Here is an 18620-nt window from a genome sequence, read left to right on the forward strand (position 1 = left end):
TACAGAAAGTTGTCATACACCCTTTACCCAGCTTCCCCTTGTATTGACATCTTATAAAACCATAGTACAATGATTGAAACCAGGAAATTAGCATTGATGGGATATTCATTTGAATTTCACCAGTTTTCCCACTAATACCCTCTTTCTGGTTCAGGATCCAACCCAGGATCCCACACTGAATTTAGTCTTGTCTCCTTAGTCTCCTATGTTCTGTGATAGTTTCTCAGTCTTCCCTTGTCTTTAATGAACTTGACACTTTTTTAAAGAGTCCTGACTAGTTATTTGTAGAAAACACTTGAGTCTGTTCCTCCACTTGAGTTTGCTGCTCAACAATGTTTACTTATTAAAGGACAGAAGTGGCTCTCCTTTCCCCACTGTATATTCTTGCCTCCATTGTCATAAATTAATTGACCATATATGTGTGGGGTTATTTCTGGGCTCTATCTTCTGTTCCATTGATCTATGTGTCTGTTTTTATGCTAGTACCATACTTGTTTGATTATTATAGCTTTGTAGTACAGTTTAAAATCAGGGAGCATGATACCTCTAGCTTTGTTCTTTTTTCTCAAGATTGTTTTGGCTAATCAAAACTACAATGAGGTGTTACCTCACACCAATCAGAATGGCTATCATCAAAAAATCTACAAACAATAAATGCTGGAGAAGGTGTGGAGAAAAGGGAACCCTCTTGCACTGTTGGTGGGAATGTAAATTGATACAGTCATTTGGAGAACAGTATTGAGGTTCCTTAAAAAACTAAAAATAGAACTACCATATGACCCAGCAATCCCACTACTGGGCATATACCCTGAGAAAACCATAATTCAAAAAGAGTCATGTACCACAATGATCATTGTAGCTCTATTTACAATAGCCAGGACATGGAAGCAACCTAAGTGTCCATCGACAGATGAATGGGTAAAGAAGATGTGGCACATATATACAATGGAATATTACTCAGCCATAAAAAGAAATGAAATTGAGTTATTTGTAGTGAGGTGGATGGACCTAGAGTCTGTCATACAGAGTGAAGTAAGTAAGAAAGAGAAAAACAAATACCATATGCTAACACATACATATATGGAATCTAAAAAACAAACAAACAAAAAAACACTGGTTATGAAGAACCTAGGGGCAGGACAGGGATAAAGATGCAGAAGTAGAGAATGGACTTGAGGACACGGGGAGGGGGAAGGGTAAGCTGGGACGAAGTGAGAGAGTGGCATGGACTTATATATACTACCAAATGTAAAATAGATAGTTGTAGGAAGCAGCCGCATAGCACAGGGAGATCTCCTCAGTGCTTTTGACCACCTAGAGGGGTGGGATAGGGAGGGTGGGAGGGAGATGCAAGAGGGAGGAGATATGGGGATATATGTATATGTATAGCTGATTCACTTTGTTATAAAGCAGAAACTAACACACCATTGTAAAGCAATTATACTCCAATAAAAGTGTTAAAAAAACAATAGACATAGGGATAGTCAAAAAAAAAAAGAAAAAAGAACTAGAACTTGAAGGTTTGGAAAATTCTCGGACTATCCATATATCATGCTCTGGAAAAAAGCCAAGGGTGTGGCTGAACAATGGTTTGCTGAAGAGATCAGGCATGGGACTCATGGATCAATCATCTCAGCAGAAGCCAGGAATAGAGCTGTGGCTATCCAGGAAAGATCTGTGGAGGACCCTGTTGTTTGGAACTCTCTGGGCTTCTTGGACCTGGATGTCTGTTTCCTTCCCCAGGTTAAGGAAGTTTTCAGCCATTATTTCTTCAGATAACTTTTCTGCCCCTTTTTCTCTTCTGCTTTTGGGACCCCTATAATGCGAGTGTTATTTCACTTGATATTATCCTATAGGTCCCATAAGTTATCTTCTTTTTTTTTATTTTGTGGTACGCGGGCCTCTCCCGTTGCTGAGCATGGGCTCCAGACGCGCAGGCTCAGTGGCCATGGCTCATGGGCCCAGCTGCTCCGCGGCATGTGGGATCTTCCCGGACCGTGTCCCCTGCATCGGCAGGCGGACTCTCAACCACTGCGCCACCAGGGAAGCCCTATTTCCTCATTTTACTTGACTCTGTGCTTCTTCCTGTGTATTAGGGGAAACAGCTACCTCTCTCAGTCTTGAAGAGTGGCCTGTGTAGGTGATTAGCCCTCTAATTCAACCTTGCCCTAGGTCTTCTTTGTCTTTTGAACCTTTGTGATTGTCTAAACTGCCTGATTTATTCTTGATATATGCCTGTTATGGAGCATATGCCAAGACCTATTAGTGTTCCAAGGGGAGGAATCCCGTTTATCGCCTCGTTTCAGGCTGATGGGAAGCCAGACACTTAGGCAGCAGCCTTTAAAGTAGGCAGATATATACAGTCCTGCAGGGCCACAGTCAAAATCCCTACCTGCCTCCATTCCAGGAGATCTGGAGGTGTCCTCGGGGTGCATAGTTGCAGACGAGTGTATGAGCTCCTGAGAGTTCTTATTGAGCTCTAGTGAGGCCAAGGGGGTGTGCAGGGATGGTGTCTCCTTGCTTACGTTCTCTGGGTGCTCTTCCTTAGCTCCTAGATGTGTGGAAAATCTGAAGCCTGTCCCTCAGGCTGAAGATCCAACCTAAGTAAATAGGCTTTTTTCACAGGAAGACTGGGGTTTTATTTAGTGTGCTGTCTGTGCAGTCCCTGGGGGGCGGTGTGCCTTTCCAGGAACTGTCTTTCCAACTGGTACAGTCCCGTGGAGCTCAGTATTGCCAGCTCCCTTAGCCACCAGGGCCAAGTGATGAAGGGGTGTCCCCTGTGTGGATTGCACACACCTGCTGGCTTCAGCAAGGCAGCTGGTGAGTGTAGGGGGCAGGGCATGCTGGCCAGTGTCAGAAAGGCTGCATGTGCCTGCAGCTCTCAGCAGTGCAGTGGGAGAGTGCCTTGCCTATGTGAGTGAGCTGGCTTTAGGCGGGGAGAGGAAGAATGCTGCAGCTGCTCGTGCTTGCCAGTCACAGCCCGGGAGCCAGGGAGCGCTGCAACCACTCTGGCTTCAGCAAGGCAGTGGGATAGTGCTGCAACCACTTACCCCTGCCTATCCAAGCAAGGCTGGGGGGTGCCATTTCCAAGCTTGTCTGCCTGTGCTAGCAGGGTAGGTGGGGGGACAGTAATGGCACCTGCCCCTGCCTGCGTCTTGGGAGAGTTTCAGCTGTCCCCTGCCCCTCCAGCATGCTTTTAGATTAGCAAACGAGTTTTCTTACATGTAGTCTAGGCACTTTATTTTCTTTTTTTTTTTGGTACGCAGGCCTCTCACTGCTGTGGCCTCTCCCGTTGCGGAGCACAGGCTCCGGACGCGCAGGCTCAGTGGCTATGACTCACGGGCCCAGCCGCTCCGCGGCATGTGGGATCTTCCTGGACCGGGGCACGAACCCATGTCCCCTGCATCGGCAGGCGGACTCTCAACCACTGCGCCACCAGGGAAGCCTAAGGCACTTTCTTTTCTTTCTTTCTTTTTTTTTTTTTGGCCGCACTGTGCAGCTTGCGGGATCTTAGTTCCCTGACCAGGGATCGAACCTATGCCCGCTGTAGTGGAAGTGCGGAGTCATAACCACTGGACCTCCAGGGAATTCCCAAGAAATAATAAATTATTAAGACTGGAATAATTTCCAGCTTTGTATACTTAATGTTATAAATAGTGCATTCTTTTAGTAGTAGTTTGTAAAATTGTTTATTTCTCAGTGTGTATTCATTCATTTTGCAGTTGGGCATGAGCCTGAACATTGGTCTGTCTATAGAAGATACCTTGAATTCTATGTACTTGAGTCAAAACTAACAGAATTTCATGGTATGTTGTCCTTTTTGTATAAAACATTACATTTCAGCATTAGCTTTCTTGAAAGCTGTTGAACCAGCTTTCTGAAATTACTTTCTAATTTTAAGTAACTGTACTAAGGAAATGTAACAGTGACACTTGTGTACACTACTAGTGATAATAGGAATGTACTGTTTTTATCTCATTTCTGCTTATTTATATTTTTAAAATTTTTACAATGCAAATTTATTGCTTTTCAAGCAATAATGATATTAAAATTTAAAAGACAGTGGCAGAGAATTTAAACCAGGCATTTGAGTTGCTCTTTTCTTTTGCCATCATCTTCTGTGGTAAACATGTTTCTATGCGACATGACAGATGTTTTGATTTAGCTCTTAGATTTCGATATGGAAAAAAACCCTTGTAGTTGTGTGTTTCTTTTAAGGGTAGATCAATCAGAAAATCAGAGCACTCTTTCTTTTCAGTCTTCCTCTCACCTCTCAGTCTCTCTTATCTGTCCATTTATTTTAGTTAATATTAGGTTTACAGTCATGAAGTATTTCTAGTCATTTTGTATGTAAATTGCTGAGCTTGAATTGTGTATTCTGAATCTTTTGATTTTAGAAAAGTTCTGTGGAGTGTCCCCTGATCCAAATTCAGGTTGGTTTTGAATTGTAAAGGGCAGGGAAACTTCTCTACTCTGCTATAAGAACAAAGCCCACAATAAGGAGATTATAGAAAGATAAAAAATACAAGGTCCCACTCCATACTTTTTTGTCTAGATTTTGAGTTTGTACTTGTCCTTAAATGGTTTTCTCTTTGCCTTTGCCAGTCTGGTACAATGCCATCCTTGTCTTGGTCTTTCTCTGAGACTTTTCCTTTTGATTTAGAGTTGAGAAAAGATCATTTATCTCCGTAATTTAAAATCCTGGACCAATCAAAGTTGGTTGGATTCTCAACAATATTTTTCCTTTTTGGTACTAAAATGTCCAAAGTTGGCCCTATCTGAGAAAACATGTCCATGGTTTTTAAATTTTGTTTTTAAGCTTATATAGCATTGGCAAAATGCTGCCATTTTCTCCGTGAGAGAGTAGGTATTTCTTCAGTAAGATTTTGTCTAATAGAATCCCACCAATTTCAAAATAATCTCATGATAAGTTTTTGAAGCTTTTTTACTAGTATAGAAGGCTAAATAAATCTGTGTCAACAAAGGGAGGTGATATTTTGGATATCAGTAGAGTCAAGTTCTTTGGTCTGGTCTTCTGACTTTTGAAGCTCTCTGATTTTGTCAAGATTATATAAATGATAATGCCACATCTCTACAAGGCAGCATTGGGAATCTGAAGTTGCCATAGTAAATTATAAATTAGGTTTTAAAAATAATAGCAGAACATAGTAATAACTTTCATATATATTAATTTCAGGCACATTTCCTGATGCCCAGCTTCCTTCCAAGAGGATCATTGGCCCAAAAAATTATGAGTTCTTAAAGTCTAAGAGAGAAGAGTTTCAGGAATATCTCCAGGTACAGCTCCAACTTAATTTAAAACATCCTCTAATTTGTCTCTTTTTCTCTTGTACATACATATGTGCTGTGTCTTACAATACCTGTCAATGTGGATTTCTAGAATCCTTTATTAAAAAAATTTTTTCCCATGTGGAAATGAATTATTGTCAAGAGTACTTTTTAAAAGAAATTTGATAACCAGTGAAATACCATATATTTTCTCGGAGGAAAAAATGTCTTGTATTGGGCATAGTTTAAAACTTTTGATGTGGGCAGTTAGAGACAGAAAAAGAGAGTGAGAGAGAAAGGAAGAAAAAACTTTTGATGTAAAACATTAAATGCATTCTAAGAATACTGTTTTTTTCTTATTTTTTGTTTGATTTTGTGTTTAGCACTTTCTGAACTCTGGAATTTTTCCCTCCTGTTTTATTAATTTTTTTGTTTTTGCAATTGTACATTTTTTTTTAATTACTTGGGATCTCCTGACTCTCTACCATTCACCACTTGGAATTGAATTCCGTTTTTCTCAGTGTGTGCACATTGTGTTGTGTAAACAATGTAATTGCTATTTCCATTGTTGGTGCAGTCTGCTTAAAAGTTACCTACTTGAGACTCTTCTAAAATTAATGACCATTTTTCTTTAATCAAGTAAATAAGATCAAAAACTGGATAATTTTATTTGTTTTATTTTTTAAAACTCTCCTTGACTTCCCTGGTGGTGCACTGGTTAAGAATCTGCCTGCCAGTGCAGGGAACACGGGTTTGATCCCTCGTCTGGGAAGATCCCACATGCCGTGGAGCAACTAAGCCCACATGCCACAACTACTGAGCCCACGTGCCACAACTACTGAAACCTGCATGCCTAGAGCCCGTGCTCCGCAACAAGAGAAGCAACCACAATGAGAAGCCTGTGCTCTGCAATGAAGAGTAGCCCCTGCTCGCCACAACTAGAGGAAACCTGTGCACAGCAACGAAGACCCAACGCAGCCAAAAATAAAAAAATAAATTTAAAAAATTTAAAAAATTTAAAATCTCATTTATTTGGACATGGAATTTTGTAGTTTTAATTAAGTGTTAATTCAGTTAAATTTGGATGCCTTTTAGCCAACAATAAGTACTTTTTAAATTAAAAATATTCAACAGTGTAAAGGGGTATTTACATTATATTTTCTGTATTTGAGCCAATGAATACCTCAACCCAGAAGGTATTTTTTTCGTAACTTTTTGGTGGTATGAAAATTGAAATATGATATAAACATTAACTATTGCAAGGATATTTGAACACAGCATATGCTAGTGTTAACCTGTGGTTTTGTTGATATCATTAAACCCATTATTTGAACCGACTAATTCTAAGAACTAGAGAACCTCATTCTAGAAGAAATATTTTTTGGTAATATGGAGTTAAATGTTGCAGTACTGGTATTTCACTTTTAACTCTTTCATAGTTACAAAACTGAATATTAGGTAAGACTGGGTTAAATCTCGCTTTAAAACGTCAGTTTGTCTTGTAAGAAAAAATAGTGTTGCAAGCAGATCAGGCAACAGTCTCCAAGTTATTTCACATTTCCACGTTTAGTTCTCTGCAAAACCCTTTATACCAGCTTCCTTTAATTATCAAGATAGATGTATGATATTGTAATACTTTTTTTTAGTTGAGAAACTGAGAAATAATATTAGCTAATGTTTAATCTTCCTTCCTGTGTATCAGGTACTGTGCCTTATCTAACAACACTGTAAGTAGGTAGTGTTATCTTCATTCTACACATCAGGAAACTGACTCTTAGGCAATATATGAACTTTTCTAGGGACACCTAGCTAGCAAATGGAAGAGCAGAATTCAAACCCATTCATGTGTCACTATAGAGGTCTTACCCTGTTATATGATGCTATTCTTTCTATAAATGTGCTTTGTTATTATTCTGAGTGTGAAATAGCCTTTGAGGATTTAAAATTGTTTTCTTGGTTAAAAAAATCATTTTAATGTAGTTTTCATCACTCTTCTAGATTGTTAAAACTGTTTTTCCCCCCTTTTTTTTCTGTTTTTGTTCATCAAGAAACTTCTGCAGCATCCAGAATTGAGTAATAGTCAACTTCTGGCAGATTTTCTCTCCCCCAATGGTGGGGAAACACAGTTTCTTGATAAGATACTACCAGACGTAAATCTTGGTAAGTCAATTTAAATAATCATATAGAAGAGGATAAACTGAAAAGAAAAGAAGCAGTATTTTCAGATTAATTTAGAAGAATAATTTATAGAGTGAAGCCATGTATCAAAACTCTGAAGGACTTCTTATATACTGTTAATGGGAATATAAATTTGAAAACCACTTGTAACTTTAATGGAGTATAATCTATAAAAATATTGAATCACTGTGTTGTACACCTGCAAGTAATATAATATTTTAAATCAACTATACTTCAATTAAGAAAAAAAGGAAAACCACTTGGAAAAACAGTTTGGTGTAAAACTGAATGACCCCGCAGTTCCTCTCTGAGATATACACTCTAGAGAATCTTGTATTCATGTTTAACAATGTTCTTAGCAGCATTGCTTATAGTAGCCTAAACTGGAAATAATGCAGATGTTCATCAGCAATAGAGTAGACATAAATTATAGTAGTTTCACAAAGTGAATACTTAGAGCAATGCATACCCATGGCATGTAGCTGCTTGGAACAGTGTTGATAATCTTAAAAACATGATGTTGAATGAAAGAAGCAAGAGGCAGAAGAATGTATGCAGCATTATTCCTTTTATATAAAGTTCAGTATAGACTAAGCAATAAGATAAGCTGGAAAAGTTTGAATAAAATTGTTAAATATCATAATGGAAGAGAAGCAGTATTTCTAATATTTTATATAATGTCATCTTAAGTATATATAGAACTAAATGAATAAATATTACAAGTGGGCATTTGGCTTTTATCTGTATCTCTCCAAATTTTTTTTTTTTTGCGGTATGCGGGCCTCTCACTGTTGTAGCCTCTCCCGTTGCGGAGCACAGTCTCCGGACACGCAGGCTCAGCGGCCGTGGCTCACAGGCCCAGCCGCTCCGTGGCATGTGGGATCCTCCCGGACCGGGGCATGAACCCATGTCCCCTGCATCGACAGGCAGACTCTCAACCACTGCTCCATCAGGGAAGCCCTCTCCAAATTAATACATATAGTTGAGCCAGAATATTTGGTGTGTGTCTTATCGAGGGAAAATGTGAGAACATTTGTATTTGGTTATACATAATGTTTAGGAGATAGAATTGGGTAGACCTGGTTACTGACTAGGTTTGACTGAAGAAGAAATGATCAAAAAATAATAAAATTAAAAAAAATATTTCAGATGTGGAAAACACAATATATTGGCTTCAAAATGTTTAAAAAGGCAGAATTAAAATGAATAAACATTTAATCAAGTCTCCAAAATAGAAAAAAAATGATGATCCAGGTTTCTGTTTATACAACTGGATGAATGCTGCTACTTGCTGAGATATGGAATAAATTTAGAGTAGTTCTGAACTTGTTGAGTTTATAGAATCCAGTTGAGGAAGTTTTATGAGGTAGGAGAGGCCAGGAGAGAGGCACAGAATAGAGATTTGTATGTTATTTGAAATCAGATTGAGCAAAACATTTGGCTCAGGAAGAGCATGTAGAAGAGAGAAGCACAGGATGCAACACTGTAATTCAAAGAACTTGGGAAATTCTGAGGTGGGAGGAGTAATTTATGGGGGTACCAAAGGAGAAATAGCCTGGTGAGAGGGTTGGAGGTTTGCATGTTATAAAACAATCTCTATGTTATTTTTCATTAACATGCCTTTTGCTATTGCCATTAGAGTCTACTTTTTTCTAAACTGGACTGAAAGAAATTTAAGTTATATTAATCAACTTTGACTGATTTTTACAGTCATTTCTAAATGCTTGAGAAAATCTCGTGATGTTTGATATTTTATAATAAAGGAACCTGGAGATACGATCAAGACAAAATTCTGGCAAACAGGATTAGAATATATATTCTTAATCTAAAGCTGAGAATGTAAACTATTCAAATAGCGAATTTAAATAGTGTAGCAATTTTTAGAACTTCTTTTTCCTTTTGACTAACTTTTGCATACTTTTAGATATCTTTATTTATTCACCATTGCTTAAAATGTTTTGAAAACATTTCAATGGAAAATTTCAAATATACACAAAAGTAGAGAGATTTGTATAGTGAACTCCTTATCCCTTCAATAGTTATTGACACTTGGCTTGTTCCAGCCCTTCACCTGCCTCTCACCCCACTGGATTACTTTAAAGTATCCCAAATGTTGTATCTATAAATAGTTAAGACTACCTAATTTATTGTAAATTTTTGTTAAGCGTGAAATGGTCAATTATAAATATTTTTTTTACCATTTTGCTTTTTACTTGGCTGTTTAGTGTTTTAAATTGCCTAGTAAAGTATTTATATGAGCAGTTATGAGGTATATTATGCCTTGTTAAAATTAATATTTTACTTTTAATTGCAGGGAAAATTATAAAGTCTGTTCCTGGAAAACTAATAAAAGAGGTGAATAACTGATTTTTGTGCATTCTATAAAATGATAGTTATAAGCATATTTAAATAGCAATAAATTTTAATGGGTTATATAATAAAATCATAATCTTGGTTTTTATACCATGATCTCCACAGAAAGGTCAGCATTTGGAACCGTTCATCATGAATTTCATTAATTCTTGTGAATCTCCAAAGCCTAAACCAAGTAAACCAGAACTGACCATTCTCAGCCCTACTTCAGAAAATAATAAGAAGGTACTGTGCATTGCCTCAGAGAGGCATTAAGTTTGAAGCTGTCCTACTTGAGATGACTTTTCCATTATAGGGAGAATCCTGTGTTAATGCAATGGATGGGACTTTATATTTTCCTTATGTGGAAATTAATTGTACAATATAAGGAGTATATGTAGTTGCTTTGTTCTTTGCTTTAAACGGGGTGGGTTTTTTTTTCCTCTTTATAAATTAATTTTATTTATTTATTTATTTTTGGCTCTGTTGGGTCTTCATTGCTGTGCGCAGGCTTTCTGTAGTTGGAACGATCTGGGGCTACTGTTCATTGTGGTGTGCGGTCTTCTCACTGTGGTGGCTTCTCTTGTTGCGGAGCACGGGCTCTAGAGCACAGGCTCAGTAGTTGTGGTGCACGGGCTTAGTTGCTCCGCGGCATGTGGGATCTTCCCGGCATGTGGGATCTTCCCGGACCAGGGTTCGAACCCGTGTCCCCTGCATTGGCAGATAGATTCTTAACCACTGTGCCACCAGGGAAGCCCGGGGTAAGTGATTCTTTAGAAACTGTATTCGTAAACTATCATTCTGTATTTTGGGGAATTTTTAAAAGTGGTTTTCTTAAGCTGTAAATCACCAACTTTCAGTAATCAAGGAATTAATTGCTATAATATGTTTATTTGCTGGTATTATGTAATTTTAATGGCTTATAAAATAGTTCATCGATTCATTGAACAAATACTTTATTATGTGCCTGCTATGGAGAGGCACTGGGAATATAAAGATAAATTACCTGTCTGAAAGAAGCTTAGTTCAGTGCCAGAGTAGGACCCAGTATGGGGAGCTATGTGAGCTCAAAGAACAGTTCCCCTGCCCAAAAACAAACCCTTCATTTTGTTTATTACTATAAAGGGCATCTTTAATTTTTTTCACTTTATAGGTTTATTATTGGTAAACAGTAATACGGTTGATGGTTGTATATTAATTTTTAATTCAATAATCTTGCTAGACTTATATTAATTTTAGTAACGTATCCATTAATTCTTTTAGATTTACACATGCAAATGATGGCAGTTTTCTTTCATTCATGGCTAGGACCTGCTATACAAAGGGAATGGTTGCAGTGTTTCACCATTAAATAATAAATAGTGTAGCTTTTTTTGTAGAAATCCTTTATGAGGTTAAGGAAATTTAAGTCCATGTTTATAGGTGTACTTAGCCTATAATTTTTCTTTCTCATTGTATCCTTGTCAGGTTTTGGTATTTCTATTTGCTGGTAGAATTATAATTGGAATTATTAGTGCTTTAAATAAGTGATAACCTGTTAATAGTCATTTAGGCCTCAAGTTTTGTTTGTGGGAAGTTTTTTTTTCTACAACCAATTTAATTTCTTTTATGATTATAATATTATTCAGGTTTATTATTTCATGAGTCAGATTTTGATAGGTTATGTTTTTAAAAAAATTCTCCATCTTATCTAAATTTGAAAAATTTTGGCCTGAAGTTGTCAATAATATCCTTTTTTCTTTTTGTTTTCTCTGACATCTATAATTATGTCCCCTTTTATTCCTGACATTTTTTGTCTTTTTCTTTCCTTTTCCTTTTTGATCAATCTTGCCAAAGCCTTTTTCCATTTTATCATTTGGTTTTGTTGGTCTTTTCTATCAGTTTAAAAAAAATGTTTTAGATTTATTTATTTATTTATTTGGCCACACAGCGTGGCTTGCAGGATCTTAGTTCCCCGACCAGGGATCGAACCCAGGCCCTTGGCAGTGAAAGCACAGAATCCTAACCACTGGACCACCAGGGAATTCCTTATCAGTTTTTGTTTTTAGTTCCTTAATTTCTGCTATTTGATTATTATTAATGATAATAGACTTTTTTTTTTGGCATACTTTTGGGGTAAGTAGGGCTGAGATTTAGTTGCATTTTAGCATTTTTGCTATAAGTAATTCTTCATATCTTGTTTTTGTCTGATATATTAGGCCTTTCTGAGCTTTGACTATTATTGTCCAAATAAACTTTGCTTAAAGCTTAATGTTCACCTCTAAACATCCTTTAATTAAATAATGATTTATAACCTTTAAATCATGTTAGAATTAAAATTAGCTATTACTGATGTTTTTATGCATCTTTATATAGATATGTTCATTTGCTCCTTTTGGTGTAAAAAATCAAAGGGGTTCTTTATAGATAATGAATTTTCTGTTATGTCTAAAATGAAAGTAGATTTTTATTTAATATTTTGGCCCCCCCAAAATATTGTATTTTTAAATTCAATTTTGGGTGTAAATGTGGAATTTTGGGGGCAGATCTTAACCTCTCTGATATTGTAGGGTTTTTAAAAATATTCTCTTTTGATTGGACAAAGTTTAAACACCTTTGCTCTGTATCACTTTACCCTTAGTAATTATTATCAGCAGGTGTAATGAACTATATTTTTTATTATTTCAACTTTTACTTTAGCTTTTCAATGATCTGTTTAAGAATAATGCAAACCGTGCTGAGAATACAGAACGAAAGCAAAATCAGAATTATTTTATGGAAATGATGACTTTAGAAGGAGTCTATGATTACCTGATGTATGTAGGTAAGATATCTGTGGTTACTGTTAAAACCTGTTTCTCATTCATGTATTATATTTTTTCTGTGATGCAAATTAATGCTCTTGAGTATTGCCCCATTATAATTATTTTTAATTGAAGGTACTTTTTAAAATAAGAATTCAATGTATATAATTGATCTTGAACATATTAAAGTTATTAGTGTTTACAAATAAAATATTGACCATTTGTATTTTTTGCATTGGAAAACGTTCAGACATCTATTTACCTTAATGAAGTGTTCTGTGTGATCCTTCTCAGGACGGGTGGTCTTCCGGGTTCCTGACTGGCTTCATCATCTCTTAATGGGAACTCGAATCCTCTTTAAAAACACCCTGGAAATGTACACTGATTACTATCTTCATTGTAAACTAGAACAGTTATTTCAGGAGCACCGTTTGGTTTCACTCATAACACTTCTCAGAGGTTTGTATTTTCTCATGTGTTTGTTTCATGTTTTGAGTACTCTTAAGGATTTTAATTAGACCTAAAAGAGCGAAAAGTCTTGCTTTTCTTTGCTTTATTAGTATTTCTACCATGAGGAAATACTTTGTATATAATAGGTGAAAATTCCAGCAAATGTTTCTTTTTGTCTCTTTTTAGATGCTGTATTTTGTGAAAACACTGAACCTCGCTCTCTCCAAGATAAGCAAAAACGAGCAAAACAGACTTTTGAAGAAATGATGAATTACATTCCAGGTAATGTAATATTTAAAAAGTAGTTTAATATAGATTAGCACTCTTTTGAGGTCATGATGTATAGTAATTATTGAGGCTAATTTTTACTGTGAGTTTTAATTTTAGAAATAGTTACAGAAACCAATTAAAATTAACTCAATTAGTTAAATAAAATTTGGTTTTTATGATGTTAGCACTAAGAACTTTAAGGTAAGGCTGTTTCTACTCACACAATAGTCGGATTCTTTCAATTACTTAGAATCAGACTGGTCAAAGTGATAGGTTTGTGGGACGGTTGGAGTCCTGCTGCCCAAGCACTTCACCAGGAGAAGAGCTAAACTAGTGTGTGTGAGTGAAAGGTCAGAATTCATTCATTCATCCCAAGTTTATTGAGCACGTTCCATGTGCCAGGCACTGTGCAGAGCGCAAGGGATATAAAAATCGTACTTGGGTAGCTCAGTCTGGCAGGAAGGTAAACATACGAACAAAACATACATGTGATTATAGAGCCATGTTCAAGTTACTTAGAATCTCAAAGGAGGAGGGTGATCCCCTCTCTTATAAAGGAGGTAGGCTTGGGCCACTAAATGAATGAATGGTAGTAATCTCTTACAGAGATGGGAAACATGAGGAAAAAACGTCACGAGGTCAAAGCAGAGGATATTTAGTTTAGGACATTTTGAATGTGAAGTGCCTATACATTATTCAGGAGGAAATGTCTAGTAAGCAATTAAATATCCAGGTTTGGAAATTGGAGGAATGATGATATAGGATAAAGATATGGGAGTCATGTGTGAGTGGGTAATAATACCTGGGGAGAAAATATAGAGTAAGAATGGAAGGTACCTTAGAGAATTCTCATCATTGAAAAATGAGCCTCTGAATGAGCCTGCTGCTCTGTGTGAAGACAGTTAAGTTAAATCCCTGGTCTGAATGTGAAAGTGAACCACAGCTGTATTTGAGTGAATCTTCTCTAGGTATATAATGAAGTAATTTCTTTCTTCTTTTTTATTATAGTGACCTTTAGCATTTACAGTATTAATAACAGTCTTCGTTTTAACAACATGGAAAGCCAGTGAATGTAATAATTTCTTATTTTGCTCAGGCATGAATTTGAATCACATCTACTTCAAGACTTCCATTTGGGAAGAAGTAATTTAGCTACTGAGGAAGATTAGCATGCTTTCTGTTGTCCTCTACTCATTTCTTCCTTAGTGATGAAGAATCTGAAAGGATCGTTTATTTTTGTCCATTATGCTTCATGCATATTAATTGGGAAATTCTGTGTAGTATTGGTGAATTAAAGGATTCACAAAGATGCATAAATATCAAGGATCTACTAAACTTATTATAAATTGAATTTGGCTTTTGCCTCTTAGGGTTAGATTTACCTTATAAAAGCAAACATAAAATGAGAATTTTCCATGAACAGCATTAAGAGTTTCATTATGATCGGAGTGGAAAGGACAAATATTTGAGCACCTTGTTTACTTAAGAATAATTTTATTTTCCTGCTTGGAGGAAAACATTCAGCACAGATTTTAATAAGGACTGACTCTGTGGTAATAGGAGTGATACATGACAGCTGTGTAGTCACACATGAATTGGAACTTTTGGGACCCTAAATTAGTGTGTAAACATTTTCCCAGAAGATTGTTCTGTAAGATAGTCAATACTAAGTATGCAAAAAGTACAGAAATAAAGTGGTCATATTCATTGAAGAGAGTCTGTGTTCACCATAAAATTAAATTAATTATTAAAAATGTTAAGATATTCAAATATTATGAAAATATAGAGAGTAAAAAGTAGAAGCCATCCTGTCCCCACTGTGCAGAAGTAGCTACGAGCTCCCATTTGGTGTTAATCCTCACAGACAGTTTTTATGTATCTCTATACATGTATGTACAAATGTATGTGCATAATTTTAGCATTTTATTTTGTTTTACTTGAATGGGATAATAAAATATGTATTATTTTGCAACTGTCTTTTATCACTTAATAGTATAAACAGATTTCTTTACTGCAGCATTCCCCAGAGCTTGCAGTATGCATTGTGCATTGTGAATCTCCCAAAGGAGGATTCCCAATACTGCATTTCTTGACCACAGAACCCTTTTTTCCAAGAGCTTCTTGCCAGAACACTGATTTAGGAAATGCTAATTTACAGTTTTTGCATAATACCCGGGAAAGAGAGTGGAGATTTTGCTTTATGATCCAGTAAATGATAAGTCACTTTATAATATAAAATTGTTTCACATGTGGCTTTCTTGTTTAGATCTGATAGTCAAGTGTATTGGTGAAGAAGCCAAGTATGAAAGCATCAGACTTCTTTTTGACGGTTTACAGCAGCCAGTTCTCAACAAGCAGGTAAAATTCATTAAAGCAGGTTGACTAGTGTTGGCTAGGTTTAGCAAATGACACAGTAGGGTGTCTGGTATATTATTAACTGTGAAGTGATGCTATACTAAAGGAAGGCAATGTAATTCAAACATACGGATAGGAAAAAGTATCTTTGTTAATAACTCTCTTTTGCTGAATACCTTTTTTTCTTTATAACATGAACTGTTTTGATTTAAAATAAATATATATTCACTATAGAAATTTGGAATATACTAAAAATTCATGAAAAAAGTAAAAATTTAAATATCAAGAATTCCATCATTCATTCAGGTTACATAGAATAACCACAGTTAACATTTTACTGTTTATAGTCTGTTACATAGCCCGTTGAGATCTTAATACAGCTACAATTTTGTATCCTGCTTGTTTTCTTTAAAATTGTTGTTACATATAAAATGTTTAACGTAGAATGAATTATGAGGAATAATAGTAAAATGAATTCATGTGTACGTAAAACTCATCTTTAAAATAGAACATTATGGATACTATTGAAGCTACTGCTTTTGTGCTTGTTTTATATTGTCAGTTTTATTCCCTGCCTTCCCCTTTAGCGGTAACCATAGTGCTAAATTTGTGTTTATCGTTTTTATGGGGTTTTTTTGTCTGATGCCTTAAAAAATATTTTTTTGGCGTTTTAGCTGACTTATGTTTTATTGGACATTGTGATACAAGAACTGTTTCCAGAGCTCAGTAAGGTAACTGAAAATCAGCAATTTTTCTTTATGTTTTTAGTGGTATGCTGGCATTTATTTTAATTAGAGACATAAAAATTAAGGAAACCCTTGTGATTCTGATCATTTTAAAAATGAACACCCTTATTTTCTTCATTCAACATGCTCAAACATAGAGTGGATTTTGGGAGATAGGAGCTGAATAGCCTCTGCCTTGACTTCCTCCTTTCCCAATTACAGTCAGATGGGGACACTATACCCTGTAGGGCCAGAGGAATGTGTGAGTTTACCTCCTAGCAGTAGGATGGGCCAAGCTCTGCAGGCTATCATCTGCAACACTGAATGCTGTGTAACTCAGACTTGAGCATTTTTGAAGCAGTTGAGCTCGTATGAACCCAAGAACACAAAATGAATTGGAATTGGAGGATGCTAATATTATTATTATATTGGATTTTGAGTTTTGAGCATTGTTTTTTACTGTTTTTATTTTTTGACCAATCCCTTTGGTCAGATGAAATAACTGTTCAAGGTTGTGATACAGCAATGAAATGTCAGTTTCATAGAGGAAACCAGATTTGGACTATTTACCTATTGAATACAAATTTTCAAGTTATGGCAGTATTAAATGTATATTAAAACAGGGTGGCAGTTATGGATACTTTGTGTTCAGTTTACATGGGAATCAGTACCAGGAAACCTCCAGCTCTCTGCTTGAGACTTTATGAGGTCTGTCGCTATACCTTGCCACTTTTCTTCTAAAACGTAAATAATTTCTTGTGGATACACACACACACACACACACACACACACACACACACACACACACACAATATCTTAGGTTAGGATTTTAATACACTGAAACTGTTAGGCAATTTACAAATCAACTCTGGTTTGTTTGTTTTTTTTCTCTTCTATTAAATAGATTTCTTTTTAATTTAGGTACAAAAGGAGGTTACCTCTGTGACGTCCTGGATGTAAACATTTGGATTTGGTATAGAATAACCAGTTGAAATGTCTGCTATGCTAGTGTAGTCGATATGTGCTGTTTTTTCTTTTACTTTTGTATATTCTTATATATATCATGTAATTCAGTGTCTGAAATTTGGATTTTGTTTGTTTTAATAAAGACTAACACAGACTTAATAATGATGAAAAGTGATTGGGTCTCATAGCCTCCTTTATGAGTTTTTCATAGCAAACAAGGGACTTCTTACTCTTGCTGGATGATTGGCAGGTTATATATAACCCTTTAGGGTGTAAAAACTGAGTACTTAAAGATATTCGTGTGATTCAATGTGTGATTGAAGTTGCATTTCATTGAACGTATATAGCTGTATTCCGAAAACTTATATAAACAACTTAGTCAAGTAGATTTTGGGTTTATGTTGTCTCTCCAAAAGAAAAATATGAATTAACTGTATTCTTTGAGGAAAGTTAAATAATTATTTTTAAAGTTTCAATGTTGAGAATTCTACTGATAATTTCTTCCCATGATATGCTTTTCTCCTTCAACCATATTTGTCTTTCAAGAGTGGGCGTTCTGTGTTTGGTTATTGGCTGTAGTGTTCATTCAGAATATATTTATTGAGTTTCAGCCATGTATCAGGCACTGATAATGTGGGAACTCTAAATATAAGTTGGAAAACTAACCCATTTAATGGTACTATTCATGTATGTTTTTCAAAAGTTTGTAAAAATGGTCATTAGATATTGTAAATGTTTTAAAGGTTTTGCCAGTAGTTCTATTATTTTTTTTTAAATTATCAGCATAGAAATTTATTTGAATTCAAAATAATATGGTTATATTTAGGATAATATAATAATTCTCTAAAGCACATATCATCGTTGGCTCTGAGACAGTTCTAAAGATGTCATTCTTTTGAAGTCAAAATGTAGTAAGAATGTACAAGGAAGCAAAAATATAAAAAATAAGTTTGCTAAGTATTGGGAGTTGTTATAAGAGGGGCACACCAAGGTAATGTAACAGAGTTCAAGTTACATAGCATGCAGCAAGGAGTTCTCTTGCTTTACCAACTCCTGGAAAATGAACCAGTAACCTCAGAATGCAAGAATACCACCACTGGGTTAGCAGGACAAACTTTCTGAGGGACACAGGGAGTAATTCACTATACTTACCCTTTCTCTAACTCCTTGCCTTACACCAATTTCTTTTCTTTCCTCCAGGATAGGTTTTATCCCATGGAAAAAAAATGTGGTTTTATTTGTAAAGTGGAGT

General features: G+C 35.8%; 1 protein-coding gene across 12 annotated transcripts in view; it reads left to right on the top strand.

Annotated features, from left to right (window-relative positions):
- Nucleotides 1–17527, top strand: part of SNX14 (sorting nexin 14) — a 67169-nt gene extending 49642 nt beyond the window's left edge. For 6 of the 12 annotated variants that reach the window (XM_065888832.1, XM_065888830.1, XM_065888833.1 and 3 more), the window contains 11 exons: nucleotides 3723–3806; nucleotides 5198–5298; nucleotides 7338–7449; nucleotides 9782–9822; nucleotides 9946–10065; nucleotides 12499–12622; nucleotides 12897–13061; nucleotides 13239–13334; nucleotides 15589–15680; nucleotides 16352–16408; nucleotides 17324–17362. In XM_065888832.1, coding sequence (XP_065744904.1) covers nucleotides 3723–3806; nucleotides 5198–5298; nucleotides 7338–7449; nucleotides 9782–9822; nucleotides 9946–10065; nucleotides 12499–12622; nucleotides 12897–13061; nucleotides 13239–13334; nucleotides 15589–15680; nucleotides 16352–16408; nucleotides 17324–17362 — 1031 coding nt within the window. Of the gene's footprint in view, nucleotides 1–3722; nucleotides 3807–5197; nucleotides 5299–7337; nucleotides 7450–9781; nucleotides 9823–9945; nucleotides 10066–12498; nucleotides 12623–12896; nucleotides 13062–13238; nucleotides 13335–15588; nucleotides 15681–15739; nucleotides 15741–16351; nucleotides 16409–17323 lie in introns of all 12 variants that reach the window. The other 6 variants (XM_065888825.1, XM_065888827.1, XM_065888828.1 and 3 more) reach the window with 3 other exon arrangements.
- The last annotated feature ends 1093 nt before the right edge of the window (nucleotides 17528–18620 follow it).

Source organism: Phocoena phocoena, chromosome 12 (genome assembly GCF_963924675.1).
Source record: "Phocoena phocoena chromosome 12, mPhoPho1.1, whole genome shotgun sequence".
Classification (NCBI taxonomy): domain Eukaryota; kingdom Metazoa; phylum Chordata; class Mammalia; order Artiodactyla; family Phocoenidae; genus Phocoena; species Phocoena phocoena.